The sequence below is a fragment of the Bos javanicus genome, chromosome 17 (assembly GCF_032452875.1).
Source record: "Bos javanicus breed banteng chromosome 17, ARS-OSU_banteng_1.0, whole genome shotgun sequence".
Classification (NCBI taxonomy): Eukaryota; Metazoa; Chordata; class Mammalia; order Artiodactyla; family Bovidae; genus Bos; species Bos javanicus.
Genome location: NC_083884.1, coordinates 61,802,780 through 61,825,524, shown reverse-complemented (window position 1 = coordinate 61,825,524; position 22,745 = coordinate 61,802,780). Strand labels below are relative to the sequence as shown.

At 51.0% G+C, this 22,745-nt stretch overlaps 1 protein-coding gene across 10 annotated transcripts in view; it reads right to left on the bottom strand.

Annotated features, from left to right (window-relative positions):
* TPCN1 (two pore segment channel 1) overlaps nucleotides 1-22,745 on the bottom strand; it is a 60,655-nt gene that overhangs the window by 36,777 nt on the left and 1,133 nt on the right. For 2 of the 10 annotated variants that reach the window (XM_061384933.1, XM_061384935.1), the window contains exons 2-4: nucleotides 20,912-21,148; nucleotides 17,909-18,055; nucleotides 3,275-3,427 (exon numbers count right to left, since the gene is read on the bottom strand). In XM_061384933.1, coding sequence (XP_061240917.1) covers nucleotides 3,275-3,427; nucleotides 17,909-18,055; nucleotides 20,912-21,023 — 412 coding nt within the window. In that variant the 5' untranslated portion in view covers nucleotides 21,024-21,148. Of the gene's footprint in view, nucleotides 1-3,274; nucleotides 3,428-17,908; nucleotides 18,056-19,853; nucleotides 20,061-20,903; nucleotides 21,149-22,745 lie in introns of those variants that run through there. The other 8 variants (XM_061384939.1, XM_061384938.1, XM_061384934.1 and 5 more) reach the window with 7 other exon arrangements.

Here is a 22,745-nt window from a genome sequence, read left to right as displayed (position 1 = left end):
AGCAAAAGATGAAATGGTTGAAGAGACAGCATCACAGACTCACTGGACGTGAATCTGAGCAAACTCCAGGACATAGTAGAGGACAGGGAAGCCTGCAATGCTATAGTCCACCAGGTCGCAAAGAGTCGGATACGGCTTAGCGACTGAACAAATGGACTATGGGGTTTCCCTCCATGGACTCTGGAGGACTTTCTGCTGTCCATCATAGAAGGATGAGTGTCAGGTCCAGGGTCTTAGAAAGGATGACGCTTAGGTCTGCAATGGGTTGGAGAGACCATTTAATTGAATGCCCATCTCTTAGAGATGGAGGTCACGGCAGAGAGTGTACCTGTGTACCAGGGCTGATACATCAGAGAGCCAGCTCTAGCACCCGGGCCTCCTGGCCGCGTGTCTAGAGGTCTCCCCACCACAGACTCTGGTCACTCAGCCCTCACTAGAGTAATGTGGATGGTGGTCTGCCACAGGGTGACCACTGCTGTGTGCAGCCCTGAGTGACACAAACCAAAGAGAAAAGTGACTGGGCCTCCACAGATCATCATTCCCATGGGCCAGAGCCCTTGGGATGTGCCGGTGAGGGCCACGAGTGACTGGCGGACAGGCGGAAGGTCTTGGCCAGCTGGGAGTGTCTTTCTTGACCTACAAGTGCTGAACAGAATGACTGTACCTTGGCTTCCCACGTGGTACTAGTAAAGAACCCGCCTGCCAATGCAGGAAGTGCAAGAGATGCAGGTTCAAGCTCTGGGTCAGGAAGATCCCCTCGAGGAGGAAAAGGCAACCCACTCCAGTACGCCTGCCTGGGAAATCCCATGGGCAGAGGAACCTGGAAGGCTACAGTCCATGGGGGTCACAAAGAGTCAGACGCGACTGAGCACAGTACAGGCAGAGAACCCCAGGGCAGGAGAGGCCCCAGGGATTCAGGAGGCTCATCCCCTTACGTCCCCCCTCATTCATCATGTGGAGTGACCCTCCCAGATACTGTCTGCACTTTCCCAGCCCCTCACCCCACCGGGTACCGCCCCTGTTGCTGGTCTGGCTCCCCGTCCTGGCCCTCTCTGCCCATCTCCTCTCTACACCGGTCAGAGAAATCCTTTGATGTGTGTATGCATGTGTTTTAGCTCAGTATAACAGTAATCCTTTAAAAACCTAAGCCAGGTGGTAGCGCTCCTCTGCCCCAAACATGCCACTGCCTCCAGCTCCTGAGAAAACTCGGAAGTCCTCCTCTGGGGGGAGCAGGTCCTAGGAAACCCGGTCTGAGGTCTCATCCCAGTCACCCCTCACGCCGGCCACGCCGGCCTCCTTGTCCTCCTGGGACAGGCCTGGAACGTTCCGCTAACGGCCTCTGCACTTGCTGTCCCCTCAGCCCTGCCCCCGGATCTTTGAACGGCTGGCCTGGTCACGTCTCCCAGGTGTCCACCTGAAGGTCATCTTACAGAGGCTGCCTCCGGCCTCCCCGGGCACACCGCCATGCCCCGGCCTCCTCACACGGCCTCCGGCTTCCTCCTGGGCTTCTATCGCCGTCTGGGAGAGGGGCACAGACTTAACTTGTGGGCCTGCCTGATGCCTGCTTCCCTGCCTGGAGTATCAGCTCCATGAACTCAGGGGCTTTTGTCTTGGTCACTGTGGTGTCCCCAGAGCCCAGAACAGGGCCAGGCGTGATGTGCAAAAGCTCCACACATATATCTGAACAGAAATGAAGTGAAAGATGCCCCAAAGATGACAGAAGCACACCCACCGTGGTGCGCAGACTTCGTCCAGAGCACAGTGGGGAGCACCCTCAGGTGGTAAGAAGGGGTATGACATGACCTCTCTGCCCTTTCCAAAAATCCTTCTTAGGAGGATTTGTGCAAGAGGGACAATTTTACACAAGAGTAATTCAGGCAGAACCTTCCAAAAGGGAAACAGGACTCAAAGAGCTGAGGAGACAGAACAGAGAGTCCTCCCCTCCAGCGGGGAGGACTTTGTTCATTGCTTTTGATCAGTCAACCTTCCTCTTACTCAGAACACAGAACTTGGCTGGCTTTCCAGATGTAAAGCCTGAGTGCCTGTTGCTGACTGTGATTCGAGGACAGGGTTGAAAGGCCCTCGGTGACAAGGGCCACAGCAGGGAGTTTCAAGAAAGCCACAGGTGACTTCCAAGAGCCCCCCCTACCCCGCCACGTTCCAAGCAGGAGCCGCTGGGGAGCCACATTTAGGGATCACGTAAAGGGTGACATGGAAGGCAGGAGCCACGGTCCAGCCCACTCCTTGCACATGCAGTCTTCATTCAGAGGCGGTGGGCAGCCCAGCGGCCAAGACCGGAAGCATTTTCCCTGCGCTGCCAAGAGGAGGAGCTTGGGGACTGCGGGGTCTAATTCTTTTTTTTTTTTTTTAATATATTTATTTGGCTGCATGGGTTCTTAGTTCGTGGCATGTGGGATCTAGTTCCCTGACCAGGGATGGAAGCCGGGGCTCCTGCAGTGGGAATCCAGGGCCACTGGACCACCAGGGAAGTCACCTCTTTTGGAGGAGGGAAGGGGGGTTAACTACAGATTCCCTGCCCCGTTCTCCCACTTTCCAGGTTGGAGAAGTGGCCAAAGAAGCAATGGAAACCCTCCAGCCCCTAAGTGCTTTCTTGTTGAGGATGAGGGATGCTCAGAGGGTCGGCGGCCTCCCAAAAGGAAACATGGCTAGGGTAAAAGAGAGAAGAGGGGAGCGGGCTGGTGCAGGGGGCAGGTCAGAGGTCAGGCTGTGGGCCTGTAGTTCAGATGGGGGGCACGCATCCAGCAGGCTTCCTCGGAGTGAACTCCACTGAAGCAGAAGGTGAGGCTGTACGGGAATCCCAGGGTCCCCTGACTGGTCACTACTGAGCATGATGCCCAGGGAATGGTCTGTCCCCGTGTCGCTGTAGAGGTCCCTGCATTACGCCCACTGAATCTGCTCCAGGTCACACCTGGGGAGCCTCAGACCCCGCTGACTGTGAGCACCCACTGCCCTGGCGACCTGGAGCCCAGCCCTGGTCTATTCCTAACCACCTGGGCTGAATCTGCACTTCCTGGGAGAAACAACGCCCTGCCCCCCCACCAGGTCTCCACGTAAAAAGTGGGTGATGCAACTTTCAGGGCATCTCCTGCACAGGGAGAGACTGGACAAGGCCGTCTGGAGGGCTCTCATACAGCACCCCGGGTCCACCCCGGCCTGCGATCAGGGACCCGCCCTCACACCAGTGATCAGAGACCCCGTAAGGATCAACATGTCCAATCTCTGATCCTGGTATCACCTTTGATGCCACACTCACCCACGGCCAGGTCAAGGCATACCACAAGGGCCCAGCTGGAGGAGACGGGATGACCTCTCCATGGGGCTGTCAGGGAGCTGGCCCTCCGCTGCCTCCTCCAGGAAGATGATGGCTGGCCCTCGCCTCTGCATTTCCGCCTTTCCTGGGAGGCAGCTGGAAACGGGAGGAAAGAAGTGGGGGAACAAGATACACAGCAGCACAGGAGGGTGGGAGCGGCAGTCTTCTTGGCTAGCTCCTTGGCTCCTAGAAGCCAACCAGCTTCTCCGCTCCGGGGAGGTTTGAAAAGGGCCAGAGAAAGCTGAACACTCTTGGCAACCTGGAAGTTCCCACTCTGCGCCTCTGGGAAAAGTCACCCCCGCCCCAGTCCCTGAAAAGAAAAACACTTTGTTCTGTACTCCGGGTGTCCTGGGCAAAGAGCTCTCCTGTAAAGCCGGTCTGCAGCCTTTTCAGGCCCCGCTGACCTTCGCCACTAAACATTTATGCAACACCTACTCCCAAACTCCCCTCCCTACATCCTGGCAATCAGCCTGGGGAGCCGAACGTGGAGAATAAGGAACAGAAAGAAAACGGCTGAACTGGCAGGCGGTGGAATACAAAACAGCGTAACTACAACCACAACAACAAAAGCTGCCTCCAAGTAGGAGAGGCGTTCCCCACACAGAGGACAGGCAGATAAACCAGGATGACCTGTTTGCACAGATGGTAACGCTTCCACCACGCTGATGTAATAGGGCCCAGACACTCCCTGCAAAACAGCTGGCGGCTTTGCATGCAGCCTCTCAAACGACCCTGCGGGGAATCCAAGGTTTCCGTTCGCTGGAGCACAGCGTGCAGCAGCATCGGGGTGGCTCTGGGTAAACAGAAACAGTTTCCATATGCCGGCTATAAAGCAGCACCAGGGTGGATGGGGAAAGGACGGGCAGGAACACAGGGCTTTTGTGACCCACCCCCAACATCCAGCAAGTGCAGGGTCCGCTAGGGCTGGGTAGGTCACTGGGGCCTTCCTTGGGGGCCTGGGCAAGAGGGTGCTTTGGATAAAAGGCATATGAGCTCCTCGTGGGAGGCAGCTCTGAGCAGAAAGGATGTGAGGCGGTGACAGTTCTTTTGCAGGTTTACACTGAGGTCCCTCTCTCCTTTCAATCCTGTTCCTTTCATTCTCCTTCTCTTACATGTACATAACCTCATGCATTTCCGCCCACCGCCCACCCTTCTCTCTCTCTCACACACACACACAGGCACGCATATACCATGCACATCCTCTTCAAGACAGAACGTAGCCCTGAGACTTCCCTGGTGGTTCAGGGGTTAAGACCCGTGCTCCCAAAGCAGGGGGGTCTGGATTCAACCCCTGGTCAGGGAACTAGATCCCACATGCCTCAACTAAGTATCCTGCGTGGCACAACTCTAAGACCCAGCAGGGCCAAATTAAAAAAAAAATTACATAACCCTGAACCCCCAAGTTCTCTCCCATTTGTGCCCCTCTCCACCCCTGGTTCACGATCTTAATCCCCAGAGGCTCAGCTTCTTCATCCATTAACCGGGACCTGTGCCAACTGTGCTCTCGGCATCTCAGAGACAAATGCAAAAACCCACAAAGCGCCCAGAGCCCTCCGAACACTGGCGCCCACCAGAATGACAACAACCCATAGCCCAACCATCTGCCAGTGATCGCTGAGAGCCCCACTCCATGGGGAAAAAAAAAAAGCTTAAAGAGGAGAGGAAAATCAACCCGAGTGGCACTGATGAATTTTCCAGGCACGCCGTTGCCACCCCGCTTCCGTGCAGACTCTTTAAAGGACCCCTGGATAAAAATCGGGCAAAAGACACCGTGCCAAAAGACAGCAGAGTGTGTATTTCCTTCTGCTCAGGCTTTCTTTGCTGGTGACTGACTGCACAATGGTGTGGGAGGTAGACCTGTGTCATCCAGGCATGTTAGGAAAGGCCGTGAACCTTGGCAGAACCCCGGGCTAATAGACCGACCTCCAGAAAGGCAAGAGCTGGCGCACGGCCCTCCCAGTTGAATCGCTGGCCTCAGGCCCAAACCTTGTCCTGCCAAAGGCTTTAGCCAGAGGAGGAAAGGAAAGATGAAAGGCTCACCCAGGCCGGTACTCGGTCAGGCACTGTTCTAGAAGGAGGAAGCCCTGGTTTGGAAGCAGCCAGGATTACACTCTGTGCCACCTCCAACTTTGTTTCCGGCCAGCTCACAGGGGCCTAAGTGGCCAAATCCAGGGGGATTCCCTGTAGATACACAAGGCCTGCCATGGAAGGGCGTGGAGCTGGTGAGAAAGTTGAGAGTAGCGGCTGTAAACAGAGGAGGTGAAAAGGCAGGAGGGGTGAAGATTAGAAATGGCAGACTCTTGGCAGGGGCCAGGAAAATAAGCACCCCTTGGTAATTTAGGGTAGCAGTGGCAGCCCCAAGGGCCCACCCCCAAACTGGCCACACAGGGCACTCGCAGACTGAGGCTGCAAACGAAACCTTGAGAGCAAGTCTCTGGTCTTAACAAATCATGCGGTTATTTGGGAGAGAAAAAGGGAGGGGGGAAAACGTTTTTAAAAGGCTGACCTAGATGCAGATAAATGTGGTTTCATGTGAAGAGACATTTATTCCTCACCTACTGTATACCAGGCACTAGATTAGGTGTTGGATCTGAAAAAGTAAAACCGTGGGCTTTGTCTTCAAGGAGCTCACAGTCAGGAGGCAAAAGAAGGGATGATTCTGGGGCATTAAAGGCATTTGTTACAGCAGCCTAGAAAATGATGTGACTGCAACTACCGTCCATGAGGGCTGGAGGGAAGAGGCAGACAGAGAGAGATTCAGGGGCCTTATCCGTGCCGGTTTTAAAGGATGAAGGATGAAAAGGTGTTCCAAAAAGGGCTGGGGATGGGGTGAGGGCTACCTTCCAGAAACAGGAAAGTCATGCATAAAGCACAGAAAAGCAGATAGCAGGACACGCTTGGGAAGCATGGTGGTGGTGGCTGAGTCGCCAAACTGTGTCCTCTCTTGCGATCCCATGGATTGTAGCCCACCAGGCTCTTCCGTTCATGGGAAACTGCACAGGTTTCAGTAATTCTGAAGCTTAAAGGACCAGAGATATAAGGCTGATATGTACAAATGAGGGCAAGAATAACAGCTCACACTCAGTGCTTTACCCTTGTTAATTCCCCTAAGTATAAAAAAGCCCCATGACTCAGAGACTATTATGATCTCCAGTTTCCAGAAGGGAGGAAACTACGGCCCAGAGAGGCTAAGTGATTTTCCCAAGGTCACAGAGCAAAAAGTGGCCAGGCTGGGTTGGAGCCCAGCGGCCTGGCTCCTTTGTAAAGCAGAGCAGCAGGCAGGCTGTAAGCCACGACAAGGAGACTGGACTTGAGCCGCTGAGTTTTAATAGAGAGCAGCTGGACCAGTTGTGACGAGCGGAGATATGCAGGCCAGTCAGGCTGTCTTGGTTTCACAGTAACTCCGTCTACATCCTGCACAGGCAAAAAGGCAGGGTCCTTTCTCCAGGGGAGCCATGGTGAGCTCACATTTACAGAGCAGTTAACTCGCCAGGAGCCCCCTGGGGTCACTTCCATTGTCTGATGGTCCTCACCACCTGCCAGTGGAGAAAACCTCCTCTGGCCACCGCTACACAACCCACCACCACCCTCTGCTGAGGCAGAGACAGAGGGAGGGGTTTACCAGATGCCAGCAGATAGTCTCTTGGTGGGGCTGGAAATGATTTCCATCTCCTTCAATCTGTGCATTTCAAGGCTTCACTTGAAACTGTACTTCCAAGTACAACTGTACTACCTATGCGTGGGCCGCTGGGTTTATTATGAAACAGAAGGCTTTGACTCCTGCTGAAAACTCATCACAAAGCATTTATTGAGCACCTAACTGACTGACCATGTGCAAAGTGTATGGGATGCTTTGAGAAAACATCTGTAAAGGCTCCATCCATCTCAAAGACCTATGCTTCTCTCTCTCTCACACACACACATACACTCACTCACACACATACACACACAGAAAAGCATGCAAACTCCACTGTGTTTATTCAAGGAAGAGTGTAGCACCTGTGTGAACATCTGTCCTGCATTCACTTGGAAGCACTGGGAACGCTAATTGTGAAATGCACACGGTGGGGCCGGGAGCAGTACAAGGGCAAATGGAGACGAGGCATACTTCCCTGGCAGTCCAGAGGTTAAAACTCCGCACTTCCAATGCAGGGGTGCAGGTTTGATCCCTGGTCAAGGAACTAAAATCCCACAAGCTGTGTGGCGTGGCCAAAAAAATATTAACAATAAATAAAAGTAAAATAAAACGAGGCTTCTATTCTAAAAAAAAGTGTGTGCTTACCCACTGAAAAATTTTTTACTTTTGTAACTTTTTGTTTTCACCGGTCTCAACAAATTACTAGGTTGGAGGAAGTTTTGACAGACAGCTATGAAATTGTAATCTGTGGTTGCTGTTTAGTTGCTCAGTCATGTCCAACAACCCTTTCTGAGCCCATGGACTGTAGCCTGCCAGGCTCCTCTGTCCATGGAATTTTCCAGGAAAGAATACCAGAGTGGGTTGCCATTTTCTTCTCCAGGAGATCTTCCCAACCCAGGGATCAAACCTGCATCTCCTGCATTGGCAGGTGGATTCTTTACCACTGAGTTACCTGGGAAGCCTCACTGAAAAAAAATTTTTTTAAATGGAGACAAAGGCATTGTCCACTGCAAGCTGGGGCTCCCTGGGCCTATGCAGGGGGTCAGTGGATGAGCAGTGCTCAGAGGAACAAGCCTGGCTGTGAGACCCCTTCTCTACTCGGGGTACTGATCAGAGGTCTGCTCTAGCCCCTGCCTGGGAACACTTGGGGGACTGGCTAGACCTGGATCCCATGACCACTGGCCACACCCCAGCATCTGGATCTGCTGTGAGCAGGAGGCTATGCTCAGAAGAGCAGCAGCAAGGGGCAAAGTGGCCAGCCGGGAGACACAGAGCTCCTTGGCAGAATGACAGCTGGGAGGAAGTCTGCATCCTGCAGAGCTTGTGGCCTGGGCACACCACTTCTCCAGGGACCTGGGTTGGGCTGGCTGGCGTGCTCCCAGGGAAGCCGGCAGGGCCTCAGAGTCTGAGTGGTCAGTGGTCAAGTCCTGGGCTCAGCCTTCTCTTCCTCTTCTTCAGTCTCCCCTTCCACCGAGTGGGGAACACGCTCAAAAGAGGCATCGTGGGAACTTCCCTGGTGGTCCAGTGGTTAAGACTCCACCTTGCAATGCAGGGGGTGTGGGTTTGATCCCTGGTTGGTGAACTAGGATCCTGCAGGAGCAACTAAGCCTGTGGCTGCAACAACTGAACCCATGAACCACAATTAGAGAGTCCGTGTGCCTCAAAGAAAGATCCTGCAAGATGCAAGGAAGATCCCGTGTGCCGTAACCGAGGCCCAGCTAGACAAGTAAATAAATAAATAATTTTTTTAAAAAAACGGGGCAGCGTGAATAAAGAAAAATACAATAAAGGCCAAAAATCCATCCTAAAGAGCAGGCAGGAGGTGGAGTTACTTGAGGTAAATTGCCCCTGCAGTGCACCTGGACGGTCGAGGAAGTTAACATCCAGTTCCCCATCTGCCACAACAGAATCCCTAAGAAAATCCAAACCCCAGCTACCAGTCCTTAGAGGAATGTAATAAAAGGAAGGGTGAGCTCAAGTCATTGACTCGGATAGACCTGAAATTATCTACTCATAGGCTCAAGGAGGGGCGTCATTGCTACTTTGTTGAAAATGAAACCCTGATACTTTACTGTTAAGAGTTTTTCTACTTACTGAGTTGGTACCTGGAATGTTGCCTGAAATTTCCTATGTCAACCCTGAATGGAGACGTTTTTATCCCCATTTTACTGACGAAGAAACTGAAACTCAGGAAGAAGCCGAAGCTTAGCTCCTCATTCAAGGCTGCACACTTGCTAAGATAGGGCACTGGAAATTCAACCCCATCCTTTGCTGTAGACCAAGAGACTCTGAAGAAACATTAGAATGCACTAAATTATCAGTCCACATTATCACTCCACCAATGCATACACATTTCTAACCACCTGAGGATTCTCCCAAACCCCTTCCCCGTCTCCAGACTGGGGAGCTCCTGGCCACCCCAGGACAGTGTCTGAGCTCCAAAAGGAAATAGGCAGAAAAAGCAAACAGGTCAACTGGCCTCAAGGCTGAGCAAGCTCTGTGACTGAGAAAGTCTGAGACCCGTGGAGGCAACCAGACGGGCTCCGGGGTGCGCAGTACAAGCTGCCGTTTGCATCAAGGCAGGCCAGCCAAGTGCAAACAGCAGAGCTGGCAAGAGGGGACCCTGGGGTGTCACAGAGAGAAGGCATCACGCTTGTCGACGACCACCCACGAGTGAAAGCCAACGCATCCGGCAGCTTGGAGCGGCTCCAGGCCATTAGCCGGTGCTGAGCACAATAGCTCTCCCTGAGCTGGTTTCCAGCAAGAGCTAAAAGGATAGGAAAAATAAATAAATAAAAACCCAGTCTAACAAAAAGAGAGATTAGCAAGAGGGAAAGGCAGTCTACGAGTGGTGGAGTGGTAGTGGCTGAGTTCAGAGGTGGGGGAAGGTGGGACCTGGGCTGATATAGAAATTGTGGGCCATGTGAGGGTCCTTGAGAATTTCAAAAGCAGAGACCAAAGACATACCCTAGGCTGGTTGCTCCTAGGAGAAGCAGAGGGCAGGGTCCACCTGAGCTATTTCTGACCTGATCATGTGGGGATGAGTCTTCTGGTCAACCCAGTGGTTTCCACAGGCTGGTTAAGATGTAACAAACAGAGTCTCTTGGGTGTTTGGAGAACCTCATGACTCACTCCCAGATCCCTTACTTCACATGTGTCTGTTTATTAGGTGTCTGGGTGTGTGCAGGAAAGATGTGGTCTGTGCTTTTGCAAAAACGTGTGCTCCCAAAAGAGGCACAACACATCAGGACCCAAAACAACAGCACCTACTTACACCTTCCTGTCTTGTCCAACCAGCCCACCCAAACGGGCATCATGGAGACATGAGAAAGAAATCCACCAACAGGTTAAACCCTGATTAAAAGGAACATGGTTGAGGACTTCCCTGGTGGTCCAGTGGCTAAGACTCCTAATACAGGGGGCCTGGGTTCGATCCCTGGTCAGGGAACTAGACCTCACATGCTGCAACTGAGATACGGAGCAGCCAAATAAGTTAAAAAAAAAAAAAAAAGGAACATGGTTTACAAAACCCAGCTTGATACTAGATGAACCAAGGGGTATTAATCATACTATGAAAGGATGCTTTGCCAAACTCAACCCTTCTGCTCATATTTTAAATCATCTACTTCACCAAAATTTCCTTTTCTCTTAAGCTTTAGGAATCCATCATGGCACAAAGCAAACTGATTCAGTGCACGAGACATTAATCAAATCTATCACGTGCAGGTGCTGGGGAGGGAGTGGGCCTCCGCGCAGCTATTCAGAGGATTCAAAGGTGCAGAAATCGGTTAGGGAGGGTTAGGGAAGGCTCCATGGAAACAGAGGACCAGATCTTCAGCTGGAGAAAGCTGAAGGGGGATGGATCAGGAGCAAGAGACAGCAGCCGATGGGAAGTTTTGGTAGTGAAAGTGGTTGAAGTAAAATTTAAAAAAGCGAGATTGTGTGATTGTTAAACAAATGAGATGACAGTGGAACTTACCTGGCAGTCCAGGGGTTAATACTCCATGCTCCCAATGCCGGGGGCAGGGGTTCAATCCCTGGTCAGGTAAGATCTTGCATGATGTGTGGTTAGGCCAAAAAGTAAACAAATAAATGAGATGGTTTGAGCAGCCCCACAGTTAAGACTTTTGCTTGTTTGTTCTGATTACCGAGGGGGTGGAGTGAAGGAACAGAGGCCAGTCAGGCAGAGCTGTAACTGAGGGGGATGTTCTCCTGGCCTGGAAGGTGCTGGGGCCACTGCCGGGTGGGTTGGGTGAGGCTGGGAAGGTGGATCAGAGGGCTTGGCCTTCAAGCGCTTTATTTTCATTTGATCCAAGAATTGGGCCTAACTCTTACCAAGTGATGAAAGTGAAAGAGGAGAGTGAAAAGGTTGGCTTAAAACTCAACATTCAGAAAACTCAGATCATGGCATCCGGTCCCATCACTTCATGGCAAACAGATGAAGAAACAATGGAAACAGTGACAGACTATTTTGGGAGCTCCAAAATCATTGCACATGGTGACTGCAGCCATGATATTAAAAGACTCTTGCTCCTTGAAAGAAAAGCTATGACCAACCTAGACAGCATATTAAAAAGCAGAGAACATTACTTTGTCAACAAAGGTCTGTCTAGTCAAGGCTATGGTTTTTCCAGTAGTCATATATGGATGTGAGAGTTGGACTGTGAAAGAAAGCTGAGCGCCAAAGAATTGATGCTTTTGAACTGTGGTGTTGGAGAAGACTCTTGAGAGTCCCTCGGACTTCAGGGAGACCAAACCAGTCCATCCTAAAGGAAATCAGTCCTGAATATTCATTGGAAGGACTGATGCTAAAGCTGAAACTCCCAATACTTTGGCTACCTGATGCAAAGAACTGACTCCTTGGAAAAGACCCTGATGCTGGGAAAGATTGAAGGCAGAAGGGGACAACAGAGGATGAGATGGTTGGATGGCATCACCGACTCAATAGACATGAGTTTGAGCAAGCTCTGGGAGTTGGTGATGGACAGGGAAGCCTGGCATGCTGCAGTCCATGGGGTCGCAAAGAGCTGGACATGACTAAGCGACTGAACTGAGAGCTTGGAGGGAGAAACATTCCCTCTGGGCAAGGCCTGAAAACAGAAACAGCAGGTCTGTAACCCGAGACAGACAAGAGGGCAGTGCGGGCCTGCCTGTGTGGACATGCACTGGGCATGCAGCAGCCCAGCAACACTGACGATGAATGAGGCCCACTGCCCCACTATCTGCCCCTGTGGGTCACTTCCCGCCCCACCCCTCCAATTATACATCTGAAAAACGGGGATACTCTTACTTCGCAAGGGCTCTTAGGAGCCACCATCTATGTGAACATTACTGCACACACAGTCACCAACTGCAACCAACTGTAATAGGGCTTAGGACTTCCCTGTTGATCCAGCGGCTAAGACTCCACGCTCCCAATACAGGGGGCCTGGGTTTGGTCCCTGGTCAGGGAACTAGATCCCACATACAGCAACTGAGACCTGGCACAATCAAATGAATAAATAAAAATATTTTTTTTAAACTGTAATAGGTTTACAGTGTTGCTGCCGCCAACAAGAGAGAAACAAGACTGGCTCTGGGGAAGACTTCTATTTTGAGGTGGTATAATGGATGCCCTGATTTGCAGCTTCTGGATTCATCTTGAGCCAGGATGCAGGGGTGGTGCCCATGGAGCACTCAAGGGAGATACTTGCATGAGTTGTTCCAAATGCAGGCTGAGCCACCATACGTTCACCTGGGAGACTCCCCAAACATAACTGATTCTTCTAGGGAAAAACAAAGCCCCTAAATCTTGCCTTAAAAAAAAGATGTGAGGGCTTCCCTGGCAGTCCAGTGGTTAAGAATTCACCTGCCAATGCAGGAAGACAGACACAGAAAGACAGAAAAATGCCCAATCTGGCTTGATTGCAAAGCTGAATGAAATCTGGTCTTTCTTTCTGTGAAGCACCAAGAGGCAGGGACAAGTGCCCCCAGCCAGCTCTGAATCTCTCGGCACCCAGAACCTGAGTTTCCCCGATCAGAAGAGCGCGGGTTTCCAGAGCTGCAGCCAACACTTCCCAGCTACGTGGCCCTGGGTAAGTTTCAGCCTCTCAGGGTGTCTGTTTCCTCTGCTGTCAGAGACAGATGCTGAACCAACAGCACAGCTCTGCTCGGAGGACCCAGTGACAGAGACAGCACAAAGTGCTTTCAGACGCTGCCCGGCAGTTGATAGGGGTTCAATACCTGTGAGCCGCTGTTTTTATTGTGAACGACCTTGCGCGGCTTGGACTGAGAGGGAGAGAAGGGAGAGTCAGGAAACAATCAGAGAAGTCACCCAGGAAAGGGAGTCCAGCGGGCTTCCCATAGGTGGCATGGGGGCGGTCTGAGGACCAACTTTCCTCCAGGGGCCTGGGGGGTTTGAGGTTGCGGGGGCAGGGGGTGATCCCTTGGTGCTTCATCTGGGTTTCCTTCCAGGTCCACCATTCTGTGATCTGTGAGGCAGCCCCGGGCAGGACACTGGGCCAGGAGCCATCAGAGCCCCACCTCCCCAGCTCCCTCCCTGACTCAGAAGCTGAGAAGTTGACTGTTCTGCCTCACGAAGCGCTCCTGGAGTAAATGTGAACACAGAGCCCCCCTAAGGGGATGGGGAAAGAGCAACGGAGCCATGGCTCCAGCCCGCGCCCAGCTGCCACTGCTGCCATTCCAAAGTAGCAGCTTCTCTGCATGTCATCTCATGGCAGGGGGGCCCGAGGCAACAGACAGGATCCCCTACAAAGACTCGGAGCGGGGAGGAAGTGAAAAGCTTCAAGTGTCGCTTACGAGGCTGGAACCCAGCGTGCCGGGTGTGTGTGCATTTTAATTGGTGCCTCTGCCAGCCTGGCGACATGACCATCCTATCTCGGCGAGGCCCTGGGAAAGCCAGGGGGCCGACTCCAGCGGAGCCAAATGCCCGAGCTCCCTGGGAGGCTGGGAAAGCCTGACTGCTGTTCAGTCTCCAGCTGCCATGCTGCCTCCCCTTCCCCACTTGGTGGTGGCCACCTGTCGGGCCAGCAGCAAGGCAAAGGACTCAGTTCTTGGCCTGGGTTCAGCACCCCAGGAAGCCCTGTCTCTGGGCATGACAATAACGCCTACAACTAGCCGAGCACCCACCACGGGCATCACACGTGTGACCTCACTAAGTCCCCACAACAACTCTCGGAAGATGCTATCATGATCCCACCCTACAGATGAGGAGGCTGAGGCTTGGAGACACTAGGTCCCGTACTTGCCTAGAACAGGAAGTCTGCAGCTTGACTCCAGAGCCTGAATGTTTAACCACTCCTCCACCCAGTGCATCACAGGTGACAAAAGCTACCTGGGTCCTTGGGCTTTACTTTCTCTCTGGCGAGTGTGCTGGGGAAGCTCGGTCAGAGAAAGAACCGCAGACACTGATTTCTGTGATGGAGAGCCTGCCATGGGGTTAGGTCTCCCCTGGGTATACAGCCCCACCGCTCTCTCCCAGCTCAGGTTGGCCATGTCTGCCCTGGGGCCAACATGATGGAGATGGGTGCCAGCTGGTTCTGGCTGCCATGAAAACTCTGGAAAGGGAGCCAGGGCGCCCGCTGTATGTCGGCCCCTGCAAGGGAGCAGTGCCCCACCTTGATGGAGATGGCCCACCTTGACGGAGATGGGTGCCAGCTGGTTCTGGCTGCATGAAAACTCTGGAAAGGGAGCCAGGGCACCCGCTGTATATCGGCCCCTGCAAGGGAGCAGTGGTTCTCCACCTTATACTGGGTCCCGGATGAGTGCCGAAGAAGTCTTAGGAATCAGGGTGAAGGAGGTAAGGGGTCCTGTTACTCTACCACCTTAGGTCTTATCCCCACATGACTTGTCACCGGGAAACCAGGAACCACCAGCACCAAGGTACCGCGTGAGACAAAGTGCCCTGCTCCAGCCTCAGCCCCGGCCTTGCCCACAATCCCTTCATCACCCAATAGTACAGGCGCATCTTAGGCAGCGGCTGGGCTTAAAGGCAATAAGAAGGTGAAAGCTGAGAGTGAACAGAATTCCCCAAGAAGATACTTTGTATAGCCCACCACATTCACACTCTACAGTCCAGGGACAGTCCAGATCACTGACTGCGTGCAGTGCAGACAGCAGGCTATCTCTAAACCACACTGTCGAACGCCAACCCCACTGACTATTTTCAAGGTTACTCCTAATTTCTAGGCTTTAAATACCTCTGCTCAGGCCTTCCTCCTTTATCAACCTGACATCTCCTGCCTATGAGTCATTCATTAGCATTTCAGCTGCCACGTTTATAGCCCAGAAATGTTTTAAGTCTTGGATACAATCCATCCTTGCCCAAATAAGGGGGAAAAAAAAAATCCAAGCCCTCTGGTTTCCTGTAGGGACAATTCCCCAGCTTCCAGCATCCTTAGCACAGAGTCAAAGGTCACAGGCAGCACAGCCAGATTCCTGGGGACCTCATCTAAGGAAAGGGCAGGAGTGCTACGGACTGAATTACGTCTCCCTAAAATTTCTGTGTTGAAAGTCTCACCCCCAGGGCCTCAGAATGTGATGGTATTCAAAGAGCAGAGCCTCTAAAGCGGTAATTGAGGCAAAATGAGGTCATAGGGGTGGGCCCTAATCCAACAGGAGAGGTAGCCTGATGCGAAGAGATCAGCACACAGAGGACACAGCGAGAAGGCAGCTGCCCGAAAGAGGCCTCAGGCACACCAACCCTGCTGACACCTTGCTCTTGGGCTTGCAGCCGCAGAACTCTGAGACTATGCACTTCTGCCGCCGTGGAGTTCTGTCATGGCAGCCCGAGCACACGGAGACGGGAGGGTGTGGGACACGGCCCTAGTGACAGCTGTGGGGTCGGGGTGGAGGCCCAGGCTCAGTCAGGGCTCCTTCCCTCAGAGAGCTGGCTTAGCTCTCAGCGGCTGTTGTGCCCACGTAGCTGCCAACTCTGCTGAAGGCGTCGGGCTGCGGAAAACTCCTTAACCCCTCAAGGGTTTAGATTGGCCACAGGCTGGGGGAGCGAGGATGGCAGCCTCCCCAGGGCAATCAGCTGTGCTGGGAGTGATGAGACCCCAACCACTGGTGAGCAGAGGCAGGAGGGGATGCCACTCATCTCTGATGGGACCCTCAGACGGCCCCTCCGCTCCTGGGACCTGAGACAACTATTGTGTTTAGTTGCTCAGTCAGGTCCGATTCTTTGCGGCCCCATGGAATGTAACCCACCAGGCTTCTCTGTCCGTGGCATTATCCCAGCAAGAATACTGGAGTGGGTTGCTATTTCCTCCTCCAGGGGATCTTCCTGACTCAAGGACTGAACCCACATCTCCCATGGCTCCTGCATTGGCAAGCAGATTCTTTACCTCTGAGTCACCTGGGAAGCCCCTCCCATGAGCTCTGAGGTTCCAGAAACCCAACTAGGTTTATCTGGACCATGACTTTTTTTTTTCTTCTTACCAGATTACAGCAGGCTTAATAGTGGCCCCCATAGGTATGCCCAAGTTGTTACTGCCAGAACCTGCAAAGGTGACCTTGTTTGGAGAAATGATCTTTGCACATGTGATCACGGATTTTGAGCTGAGATCACCCTGGGTTTATGGTGGGCCTTTGTTTGTGCTTAGTTATATCTGACTCTGTAACTCCGCAGACTGTAGCCTCAGGCTCCTCGGTCCATAGAATTTTCCAGGCAAGAATACTGGAGTAGGTTGCCATTTCGTACTCCATGGACCATGCTTGTTGAACGCCCACCTACAGTAGGCATTGAGCTATGTGATATGTGGATGAATGAATACTTGGGGCCTAGGAGGTGATCAGATGGTTAAACGGTTGCTTCTGCACAGTAAGCTGATGTAATAATGGAGGCCTAGATCAGATACCACAGCAGAAAAGGATGGTAAGTAGTCAGCCCCATCAGGAAATAGTGGTTCAGTGAAGGCTTCAAAGAGATGGGATTATCAGCAGGATTATCAAGACAGAAGTGAAGCTCATGAGTAAACAAGCACCTGGAAAAGCATGCCAGGCAGTTACCAGCAAGGCAGAGAGGTCTGAGAATGTACTGGGGATTCAGAGAACTAGAAGTGTGGGGTAAGGCAGGAAATGGAACTGGTCAGGCAAGAAGACGCCAGAACATGCATATGCTGGCTAAGGAGCTGCATCCTGCCGGGCACAGAAAGGTCTTGAGAACCTGGGCAAGCCGGGGAAATCACAGGCAGACTTCAGAAATATTGTGGGTCCAATTTCAGACCACTATGATCAAGTGAAGACCACAATAAAGCAAGTCACGTGACTTTTTTGGTTTCCTAATGGAGAAGGAAATGGCAACCCACTCCAGTGTTCTTGCCTGGAGAATCCCAGGGACCGAGGAGCCTGGTGGGCTGCCGTCTGTGGGGTCGCACAGAGTTGGACACAACTGATGTGACTTAGCAGCAGCAGCAGCAGTGCATCAAAAACTTATTTCTACAGACTTCCCTGGTGGCCCAGTGGCTGAGACTCCATACTCCCAATGCAGGGGGGCCGGGTTCGATCCCTGGTCAGGGAACTAGATCCCACATGCCACAACTAAGAGTTTACACGCTGCAACTAAGACCTGACACAGCCAAATAAATCAGTTTGAAAAATACACGTGTGTGTGTACATATATATGCTATAAAGCATTATATAGCATTATGCTATAAAAACAATGTACATAAGTTAATTTAAAAAAATACTTGATTGTTAAAAAATGCTAACCATCATCTGAGCCTTCAGGGAACCACCAATTTTTTTTGCTGGTGGAGGATTTGAAATAATGCAAGAATGACCAAAATGTGACACAGAGACAGGAAGTGAGCAAATGCTGTTGGGAAAACGGTGCTGAGAGACTAGTTCGATGCAAGGTTGCCAAAAACCTTCAATTCGGGGGCGGGGGTGGGGAAGAGTATGCACAAAGTACAGTAAAACAAGGTATGCCCACACCATACCTGCTCGGATTTGTGTTTTAGATGGACCACTCAGACAGGTGGGAGGCGGGCCTTGAGAAGAAAGTCCGTGCAAGATCCAAGCACAAGATAAGAAAGGCCCAGATGGGGACGTCCCTGGCGGTCCAGCGGTTGAGGATTCACCTTCCGCTGCAGAGGACACAGGTTCGATCCTCAGTCAGGAAGCTGGGATCCCACGTGCCATGCAGCAACAAAGCCCATGCACCTCAATTATTGAGCCTGCGTGACACAACTAGGGAGAAGCCCTCGTGTCACCGTGAAAGCTCCTGCGTACCACGACCCCGTTCAGCCAAAAATAAAACATGTTTTTAAAAAAGAAAGATACCCCAATACAAAATAAAAAGTTTAAAGCTGGAGAAAAAAAAATGTTAAAAGATTAAGAGGAATTGATGTTTGACAAGGTTAAAAAAAAAGAGAGAGAGAGAAAGAAAAGCCCGCGCAGAGGAGGTGGAACACGCAGGCCTCCTCTGAAATCTTTCCTTTTCTCCAAGAGGCGCTGTTGTTTTTCTCAGCCAAGCTGGGCGGGTTACACCCATTAGTTTTTAGAGGTTTTAGCAAATATCTCAGGAAGAGGGTGAGAGAGTAAACCGATGCACCAACGCACTTCCCAGAAAGCATAATTTCCCTGGACCCTGTCAGTTTATTCTGTTTTTCTTAAACAAACTAAAACAAGCCACCAACTTTGCCAAGAAAGGGACAGCCTCACTAGCGGCCGACCCAACATTAGTTTTATTGTCTACTTGGCCTATTTCCTGGTCATCAAGCACCGCCATCGCTTCAAAACCTGATCTTGATGTAGAACTAGGCTGCTGTTCCCACTTTGATCCTTCAGGAGAGCTAGACACTCTGCCATCAGCTCTGACACTTGGGAGGACTTAAAAGTGGCCCCCGAGACAATGATCAAGAGTCCAATTCAGAACCTTGAGCCTGGCTATTTCCAGAACGATCCATACCCTCGGATGTCAACCACCTTCCCTCCAGCCCAGTCCCTCACTGGCCATGGATGTAACCACTTCTCTCTCTAGTGGGCATCGTACTCTGAAGCTGAGACTATGTCACATTCATTTACATCCCGTTCCCCAAAGCACTTTACACAGGGTGATGGGGGAAGATCAGTGAGGCATTGCTGCTTGCTGGACAAGTTACCTAACCTCTCTGAAGCTTTTCTTCCCCTGAGGTTATATGATGAAATGCTGAGGGCCAGCACTTACATTTATTAAGGGCTTGTGGAGAAAAAAGGAGGAGGAAAAGAAGAGGCAAGAGGGGAGAAGAAGGAAAAAGGAAAAAGAGAAAGGGAAGAACTTTGGGGTCAAACAGTCAGGTCCAAATCTCTGCAAAACTGCTTACTTGGCTATGCAATGTCAGGCAAGTTCCTTAACCTCTCTGACTCACAGTTTTCTCCTCTGTCAACTAGGGATAATACTGTCTACTTTGCCAAAAGGATCTTAGTTAAGATAACAGGTAAGAAGGAGCCTAACACTTAGCTTGCTGCTGCTACTGCTGCTGCTAAGTCACTTCAGTCGTGTCCGACTCTGTGCGACCCCATAGATGGCAGCCCACCAGACTTCCCCGCCCCTGGGATTCTCTAGGCAAGAACACTGGAGTGGGTTGACTCTGGGGTATTTAAGAAGTGGGCCTGAAATCACAGCCACTGATATTTTTGGTCCTGAATGGCACTTAGGGAAAAATCTGGTCTCTATTCTAAGCTTCCTGGATCACCCAGCTCTGCCACTCCAGATGGGTGAACTGGCTAAAGCGGAGAGAGGCCAGTTTAGAGGAGCTAGGCAATGGCACCCCACTCCAGTACTCTTGCTTGGAAAATCCCTGGTAGGCTGCAGTCCATGGGGTCGCTAAGAGTCAGACACGACTGAGCGACTTCACTTTCACTTTTCACTTTCATGCATTGGAGAAGGAAATGGCAACTCACTCTGGTGTTCTTGCCTGGAGAATCCCAGGGATGGCTGAGCCTGGCGGGCTGCCGTCTATGGGGTCGCACAGAGTCGGACACGACTGAAGCGACTTAGCAGCAGCAGCAGCAAGCCTCCCACTGCACTCCCATCCGTGGGAACAATGCTGTCCTTTACCACTTTCAAATGCAGGCTGTTAAGCTCCCTGTCAGCCAACTGCATTCTCTCTGGACAAAGGAGATGAGAGAGCCAGGCTTGCCTTTCCCTGGACCCAAGCAGTAGCCCTCTGTCCTAGCTCAGGAGCATGCCTGGTGGGTAGAACTCCCATCTGCTAAGGAGACCCTAAAGCACCAGTCCCTGACATCTTAGGACCTTCCAGGAGGCAAGTTATTTTAAGCTCTCCTGGACCTGAGGCCTGAGCAAATGAAATAAATAGCTTTGGGACAATAAAGGTTTTTTTAAAACTGCTCATTTTGCCAGAAACACACTTAAAATCTAAAAAATTTAAAGCTCATCACCTTTCTTGGGTTCACTTTGTGCTTCTGGGCTTTGGTTTAGAGGAAGACAAAGTGAAACAAATCCCAAACCCTCTGATCATTAGATTATGACAAATGCTTGCCCTCTTCCACTCCACCCTGTCCTGGGTGGTGCAGGGACTGAATGCCAGCGGGGAGAAGCAGTCAACGCCACTTTCCTGCCAAAGATCAGGCAGACGGAGGCTGATGTTGAAATCTGTTTCTTTTTTTAACAAGGAATGGGACAGGGATGCTAGCCAAGGAGCAGGTTTGCCTGAGGTCTCCACGAAGCATCCACGAACAGAACCAGGGTACCACCGCAGGTGCAAGGGAGGGGTTGGGCTGTGGGAAGCCGGGCAGGCTAGTCTTGGGGAACACCCTTAAACTGGGGGTGCAGGATTAGGACCGCACAGAATTAATCTCCCACTAGCATATGTGTCAGAACTTGGGGGTCAAACGTGGAGTCAGGCATTCAGGTACATGAATCTACCATCAGACCACCTAGCCCACAGCAAAACAAAAGCTGCACTCTCCCCCTCCCCAAGCCCACCCTACCATCTTACTTCTGCTGGGCAGATCATCTGGGCCCAGGCCGTTGGAGGGAGCCAGTGGGGCGGTGCCACCCTCATCCAAGGTCAGGATGAGGGGAACGTCGTCATCTAAACTCACAGCCATGCTCTTCACTCCTGCAGGCCTCAGGAGGTGATGTCCAAGGCTTTAAATAGTCTCTGCTTTGAGCTCCCGGTCAAAGCCACTGGCCCCGTGGTGCTTCTCAGAAACTCCTCCATCAGCAGCATCTTCTAGAGTTTGGGGAATTCAAAAAAAAAGAAATAGACAATGATCATAATACAACCATTGATGAAAATGTTCTGGAATCAGACAGTGGTGATGGTTATATAACTTTACAAGTATACTAAAAATGGTACCCTTTAAGATGGTGGATCTTACAGTAATGTGAATTATATCTTAATTTAAAAAAAAAAGTATCTCAGGATGTGCCACTGTGCTGTGCTTAGTCGCTCAGTCATGTCCAACTCTTTGCGACCCCGTAGACTGTAGTCTGCCAGGCTCCTCTGTTCATGGGGATTCTCTAGGCAAGAATACTGGAGTGGGGTGCCATGCCCTCCTCCAGGGGATTGTCCCAACCCAGGAATTAAACCCAGGTCTCTCTCATTGCAGGCGGGTTCTTTACGGTCTGAGCCAATAATATCACTGAAATATGGGGGATGGGGCGGGAACTCTACAAGAATAAATACTAAAAAGTTAAACGTAATTATGTCTGAAGATTGAGATTATGGCTAGTATGTTCCATCTCCACCCCTCTTAACCCTTGTTTGTGTGTTTCGTAAAGATTTTAAATACTTTATATATATATATATATGACCGTTCATATAATAGTAATTAGTACTCAGTGAGGGTTTACTATGTACTGGGGCTCTTCTAGCAAGTTTTAAGTAAAGTTAACTGAAACACAATAATAGTAAGTAGGATTATTGTCCTGCTTTACAGAAGGGGAGACTTAAGGCTCAGAGATAAGTGACTTGTCCAAGATCCCACAGCAGGAAAGCTTTGAACTACACAGTCTGACTCCAGACCTGTGCTCCCAGCCACCATGCTACAATTCTTCCAAGTCCGGCCCTGGTATTTAGGCAGCACTTAGCTCCAATGACCTATAAACAGTGTGCCAGGTCATCTAAACTTACCCATATCATTCTTACAAAGGCACTATTCTCCTAGATTTAGGTATCTGGGGAGGAAAGGGAAAAGACTAGAATATTTTTTAAGTGAAATGCTTATTTGAAACTTTCAATTCAAAACCGTCAGAACTAGCCTTCTACAGTTCCTATTTATACACATTCCTGTTTCCGCTGAGGAGGACCAAAGAAATGCAAGCACTCAGCAGATCTAACAGCAGACCTTTGAACTCGAAAACAGCAGCAGGTTCCTTCCTCAAACTGCAGAGTTCTGGTCTCAATCAAGTTTGCCTCCAAACCAACCCACTGAATGGCAACCCAGCAATTTACCTCCTTCAGAAACCTCCACGACCATTCGAGGCAGGCGCCTGTGCACCAACAGCTTCTTAAAAAGTAGGCAGTTTAAAAGTGAGCACTATTCTTTGCTGCTAAGCCTGTAGCGTTCTACCCAGCCAACTTCCTGTGAGATTTTTTTTTTAAGTTTCCTCCAGATCTGGGGATTCATTTTACTTTTAAATCTCAGTAGTGGGAAAACAGAAAAGGAAATTCCAAATGAGATGCTACCATTTGGCTGTCTTAAAGCATTTTATGCCTTTTTCTTTTTTCTTCTTTTTGGCTTTTCACCGCAGATACTTTCAAATATACTCAAATGTAGACAGAATATGTAAATGAACTTCCTTGTATTGATCATTCAGCTCTGACA